This window comes from Rhinopithecus bieti, unplaced genomic scaffold (assembly GCF_001698545.2).
Source record: "Rhinopithecus bieti isolate Rb0 unplaced genomic scaffold, ASM169854v2 scaffold_28521, whole genome shotgun sequence".
In the NCBI taxonomy this organism is placed as follows: Eukaryota; Metazoa; Chordata; class Mammalia; order Primates; family Cercopithecidae; genus Rhinopithecus; species Rhinopithecus bieti.
This window is the reverse complement of record NW_016812573.1, coordinates 72,741-79,619: the sequence shown is the minus strand read 5'-3', so window position 1 is coordinate 79,619 and position 6,879 is coordinate 72,741. Positions and strand designations below refer to the sequence as shown.

The 6,879-nt window shown below is 46.2% G+C and overlaps 1 protein-coding gene across 1 annotated transcript in view; it reads left to right on the top strand.

Moving 5' to 3' along the window:
• The window catches only part of LOC108545111 (protein kinase cAMP-dependent X-linked catalytic subunit), a 65,566-nt gene that overhangs the window by 15,981 nt on the left and 42,706 nt on the right, over positions 1-6,879 (top strand). The window contains exon 3 of the mRNA XM_017896604.1: positions 6,109-6,372. Coding sequence (XP_017752093.1) covers positions 6,109-6,372 — 264 coding nt within the window. The remainder of the gene's footprint in view (positions 1-6,108; positions 6,373-6,879) is intronic.

Here is a 6,879-nt window from a genome sequence, read left to right as displayed (position 1 = left end):
TTTTTTTTTTTTTTTTTTTTTCCAGATAGGGTACTTGCTCTGTCACTGAGGCTGGAGTGCAGAGGTTCAGTCATAGCTCACTGCAGCCTTCAACTCCTGGGCTCAGGCTGTCCTCCCACCTCAGCCTCTTAAGTACCTGGGACTACAGGTGTGCACAAACCACACCTGCCTTATCTTTTTATTTTTTTCCAGAGACAGAGTCTCCCTATGTTGCCCAGGCTAGTCTCAAACTCTTGGTCTCAAGTGATCCTCCTGCCTCAGCCTCCCAAAGTGCTGGGACTCCAGGTGTCAGCCACCACACTTGTCTGCAAAGTCTTACTGATTTGAAGGAAGATTTGAAGGAAGGATGTCTCAGAGAACTTTTTTTTTTCTTATAATATTTACTTAATCTTACTGATTTGGGGAAGGGCCAGGGAACCCCAGTTTTCTGGATGTTTTTTTTCTTATAGGAATGTGTTCTTACTTGCTACCTCTCTTTATAAACTGTTACTTCTTAAGGCTGCTGAAGGGTGGTCCCGCATTAGTGTATAGGTAAAAATGGTGTGTCCGCTGCATATATACTGATTAGATGACTTTGTTAAATCTTGTAGTTTGTTGATGTTGATTTTACCGAGACACTTGTGGAACAAATATATTTTCATACAACCTTACACATCTCAGTAGTTTTCCCCACTCATGCAGTAACTTTTTCTCCCCTGCTTTCCCTCCTCCTCTCCCCACCTCTTCTCCCCTCCCTTCCTCTCTTCTTCCCTTCCCTCCTCTTCTCATTTGATACAAAGCCCTAACTCTCTTCCTCTACAGATCATCCTACCCATGGTTGAAATTGCAACTTCCCCTGCAAGCCAGGTGACCAAACCTGAGATCTTTGTATTGTCAGGGCTTGCGTATTCTACATGCCTGCTTAATCCTGCAAGTTCTTTCATTCCTCGCTTCTAACCTACCCAAATCCTTCTCATCTCTCACTATGGTTAATTATCTCTGATGCTCCTAAAGGGTGACCTGCTGCTGCATTGTGACAAGGTGATGCATTGTTCTTAAGAGGATCTGTGCAGATTATTATCCCAGAGTGGGTTGGATGGGGGAGGATACAGGATATATCCAAAGAATGTGTTGCAAGCTAATTGACGGGAGAGAGAGGGAGAGAGAGAGTGTTTTGTGTGTGTGTGTGTGTGTGTGTGTGTGTGTGTAGGCATGCATCCATCTTTTTCTTGCATACTTGAGCCATAGGGAAATAGAGCCATATATATTCTCTTCAACCAAATTAACAGTTGTAGACAGTGGTCTTGCTATTGGTTTGACCATTTATGGTATTTTCAAGAGCTCAGTGTTACCCCCAGATCTTCAGTATCACACCTTGGCTGGTCAGTTGTAGCTACATTTTCTTTCCACCTTGTGCCCTGAAGAAATTTAGAAAGTCACCAGCTGACACCCAAGTTTATTATAAAAGTTCACTAGTACCATAGTATTTGGACCTTGGAAAATATTTCCCCACCAGAACAGTGAAATCGTGGTTGTCTTCTAAGCTCACCCACAAAAGTACAGTTTGACTGTCATGCATTTGAGATACCGTGCACTTAATCATGAAATATTACTGAGAGGAACACTCTTGCCCAACAGTGGTGCAAAGCAGAAAAATAGGGCATTTAGCTAGGAGAAAATGACTCGAGATGTCAGCGATAAGATGGAAAGAATGTGGGTATGTGGCAGGTCTTTTACAACTCCAACAGATTGCTCTAGAAAATAGCCACTACATAGCAAAATTAGCCAGTCACGATGGCATGCGCCTGTAATCCCAGCTACTCGGGAGGCTGAGGCAGGAGAATCTCTTGAACCCGGTGACAGAGGTTGCAGTGAGCCAAGATTGTGCTATTGCACTCCAAGCCTGGGCGACAGAGCAAGACTCTGTCTCAAAAACAACAACAACAACAAAAAACCGCTCCATCACAATACTTCTCCCTCCTCATGTACTCTCCCTGCTTCCCTTTATGCCTCAAGACCATTTTGAACTTGCTGAGCTGTAGGAAGTGAATGGAGAGGTGGGCCACAGGTGCACAGCCTTCAGTAACTGAGGAAAAAGAAAAAAGAAATTTCAAATCCTGGCTTCCTGAGCTCCCTTCAGCTACCCAGCTGCTAAGGGGCAGGAATCCAGCAGCAAGATGGACAGAGGAAGTCATTCCTACAACCTGTATTTGTGGGTTCTCCACACTCCAACGTCATTAGTCCCCCAACTCCAGCATCGTTGCAGAATCTGCAAATTTAAAAGTACATTAGGTAAGAGCCTTTTTTATAAGAGGCCTATATTTTTGCTAATACATAAAAACATTGTGATTAGTCAAATAAATGTTCGTTTAAAACTCACAGTAGCATGTTGTCTATTTTTTTTTCCTTTTAGAAATGGGGTCTCGCTCTGTCACCCAGGTTGGAGTGCAGTGGTGTGATCATAGCTCACTGCAGCCTCTAATTCCTGGGCTCAAGGGATCCTCCCACCTCAGCCTCCTGAATTGCTTGGATGCCACCATGCCTGACTGATTCTTTTATTGTAGGGATCTTGCTGTGTTGCTCATGCTGCTTTCGAACACCTGGCCTCAAGTGATCCTCCTGCCTCGGCTTCCCAAAGTGCTGGGATGACAGGCATTGAGCCTCTGTGCCCAGCCTATGACTTTTCTTAGCATTAATCTCTGTGTCATTGCAAGCTGTCTCACATGTCCTTGCCTTCATTCTACATTGTTTTGGTGGAATCGCCTGTACTAGCAGACAAGACCATCTGGTCGACCCTGAGCATCCTTCCCTGTCCTCAGGGAAGGTTTCCTGAGCATCATTTTGTTTTCTTTGTACACCAGCGGGTGCAGCTCATTAGAATGAGCTTGCAGGGGAGCATCTGTGGTAGCATCATGATCAGATGAGACATAACTGGCACGGTCCTGGTTATGGTTGAGGACCTTTGTGCTCCTGATTCTACTGGGTGCCTTCTACTGGTGAAGGCTCATGTGCTCATGGAAACACGGGCATGCTGGTGTCTCCTGAGTCCTCTCCAAAAACAAAACCCAGGTCAGGTACAGTGGCTCACGTTTGTAATCCCAGCACTTTGGGAGGACGAGGCAGGAGGATTGCTTGAGCCCTGGAGTTCAAGACGAGCCTGGGCAACACCGTGAGACCCCGTCTCTGCAAATAATAGTAATAAAAATTAGCCAGGCGTGGTGGCATGCACCTGTAGTCCTAGCTGCTTGGGAGGTTGAGGTGGGAGGATTGCTTGAGCCAGCCTGGGAAGTTGAGGCTGCATGAGCCATGACTGCACCACTGCACTCCAGCCGGGCAGACAAAAACAAACAAGACCGGGCAGGGTGGCTCACACCTATAATCCCAGCACTTTTGGAGGCCGAGGTGGGTGGATCACCTGAGGTCAGGAGTTCGAGACCAGCCTGGCCAACGTGGTGAAACCCCGTCTCTACTAAAAATACAAAAATTAGCTGGGCGTGGTGGCAGGCGCCTGTAATCCCAACTACTTGGGAGGCTGAGGCAGGCGAATTGCTTGCACACAGGAGGCGGAGGTTTCAGTGAGCGGAGATTGCGCCATTGCACTCCAGCCTGGGCAGCAAGAGCAAAACTCTGTCTCAAAACAAACAAACAAAATCCCAAAGCCCTTAGTTCCAAATCTTGCTTCATTCCCCATCCCCCCCATCTTTAGGTGAAAGCGTTCTTTCATTATCAGTGCATGTCTCTCCAAACTGTATTTATGTTTGTGCTGAGATGTTGAATGCACAGACGCACCTCAGTATATCTGTTCCTTCTTTCATCCCTACCGCCACCTTCCTCAGTCTCTCATTGCCGCATTTTCTTCCGTTAATCAACCCCTTTGTAAGGAGAAGAACCTCAGGCAAGCTCCCACAAGCAAGTGCTTCGAAATACTTCATTTGGGGCTTTTTAAAAGGGCTACTTTTTCCCAGCAGGTTTGGGATGCAGTCTGCTAGTTTATTGTTAATTCTCAGGCTTAATGATAGTTCCAGGTTACTGAATCAGGTGTGATCTCTGAAGATGTGTGTGTTGTAGTTAGTTAGCGCTGCCATAACAAAGTAGCATAGACGGGGTAGATTAAACACTGATTTGTTGTTTTATAATTCTTGAGGCTAGAATTTTGAGAAGAACGTGTTAACAGGGCCGGTGCCTCCTGAGCCCTCTCTCATGCGCTTCTAGACGCCATCTTCTCTCTGTGTCCTCACGTGGTTGTCACTCTGTGCGTGTCTGTGTCCTCATCTCCTCTTCTTTGGACTCCAGTCCTGTTGGAATTGGGCCCATTCTAGTGACCACATTTTACCATAATCACCTGTTTACATGCCCTGTCTCCAAATACAGTCACATTCTGAGGTCCTGAGAATTTGGACTTCAACATGTGGATATTGGGAGGATACAGTTCAGCCCATAGCACACTGTTGGCTGGTTTATTATGAGACCGTGATATTTACTCTTCATTCATACCAAGACAGTGAGAACTTTACCCATGTCCCAGGATACACATATCTTAACATCTGCTGTTGTCTGAATGCATCCCTTCCAAATTCATATATTGAGACAGTAACCCTCAGAGCTATGGAATTAAAAGGTGGAGCGCTGGGGGAAGCAATTAGATCGTGAGGGTGAAGCCACTGAACGGGTCCAGTGCCCTCGGTGAAGGGGCCCGAGGGAGCCTGTTTCCCCTTTTTCCTCTGGGTCCATGGGAGGTCACAGCAAGAAGGGCCCTTCCCTCAGGAATGAGCCCTTGCCACGCAGTTCATCAGCAGGCGCCCTGACCTCGGACGTCCAGCCTTCAGAACTGAGGGGAATGCATTGTTCTTATTTGTAAGGTCCCTTAGTATATGGTATTTTTGTGATAGCAGCCAGAATGGAGTAAGACAACATCTATGTAACAGCTATGGAACTTGTCCTTTAATATCCATCTATATGCTTCTCCCAATATCTGATTATACACCTCTTAACATCTACACACGTCTTAGCATCTACCTGTACTGATGGATTACACCTTTCTATATGCAGACCTTAGCACCTGTCTATACCCAGAGTCACATCTACACACACGCAGATCCTAACATCTGTCTGTACGCACACCTTAGCGTCTATCACATATATTAGCATCTATCTACACCTACATATTAACATCTACCTCCACCCATATCCTAATCTGTCTACACCCACAAAGCAACACCATCTACATCCACCTCCACCCATATCCTAATCTCTCTCTATATCTCTGTTAATATCTATCGACGTTCACAGTCTAACATCGGTCTTTATGTGTATATTAACATCTGTCTACACCCATATCCTAGCATCCACCTACACCCATATTATAACATCTGTCTCTTCCTATATGTTAACATCTCTCTACACCCATCTTCCAACATCTATGTCCATATATGAACCTCTGTCTACACCCGTATCCTAACATCCATCTACACCCATACCGTAACATCTATACGTATAGATACCATCTGTCTTCACCTATACTGTAACATTGATCTCTATTCATATTCTAACGTCTGCCTACACCCATATCCTAACATCTGTACCTACATATTAACATCTGTCTACACCTGTATTCCAAGATTTCTCTATATCCATGTTGTAATATCTATGTACATCCATATCCTAACATCTATCTATAACTACATATTATTATATTTCTACACCTATATGCTAACATATATCTGTATCCATATTTAATACCATATGGTAACACTGTTTGCACCCAAATATCAGCCCCGATGTACACCATATCCTAACATCTGTCTCGAAGCACATCGTAACATCTGTGTGTATGTGCATTTGAACACCTATCTGTACCCATATGTTAGCATCCGTCTTTACCCATGTGCTGATATCTGTGTGCTCCATGTCCCGACATCTGTCCCCGGCTATTGCCATCTGTCTGTACATACATTTTGGCATCTAGCTGCGTCTATGCCCCAACATCTAGCTGCATCTGTACCCCAACACCTAGCTGACATCGTATCCCCGCCCTGCCCTGGCGGGGCCCTAAGCATGTGCTGACACCTAGCTGACGGCGTACCCCCTACCTTGCCCTGGCAGGGCCCTGAGCGTGTGCTGTCCCCGCAGGTTCTGGACGTGGCATGACGAGCACTTCCTCTACATGCTCATGGAGTACGTGCCGGGTGGGGAGCTCTTCAGCTACCTGCGAAACCGGGGGCGCTTCTCCAGCACCACGGGGCTCTTCTACTCTGCGGAGATCATCTGTGCCATCGAGTACCTGCACTCCAAGGAGATCGTCTACAGAGACTTGAAGCCAGAGAACATCCTGCTGGATAGGGATGGCCACATCAAGCTCACGGACTTTGGGTTCGCCAAGAAGCTGGTAGACAGGTAAGAGGAACGTGAACTCAGACGGGATCTATGCTGCTTGGCAATGACAAAGATTGTGGTAGTTGTGGCAGGTCAGGCAGGGGAAGACTGGGAAGCAGAGTTTAACTCTCATGTGTGGGAGACACTTGCAGCCAGGGATGAGAGAGCCAGGTTGAGCTGCAGCTCATTTTAGGTGGGCTGCGATTGCTGGCCAAGAGCCGGTGGGCAGGAAGTCACTCTCCCTCAACCGCACCGTGGAGGAAATCGGAACACCACATTTCCACTGTTGACCCGAAATGATGAGGAAATAAGTCATATCCAAGTTTGAATTGCCCTGACTATAAAATAGATCTGCACCAAATAGGATACAATATCTCTTAAAATTAAATGCCAGGTGCCATGGCTCACACCTGTAATCCCAGCACTTTGTGACGCTGAGGTGGGAGAATCATTTGAGCCCAGGAGTTTGAGACCAGTCTGGACAACATAGTGAGACCCCGTCTCTACAGAAATATATATATATATATA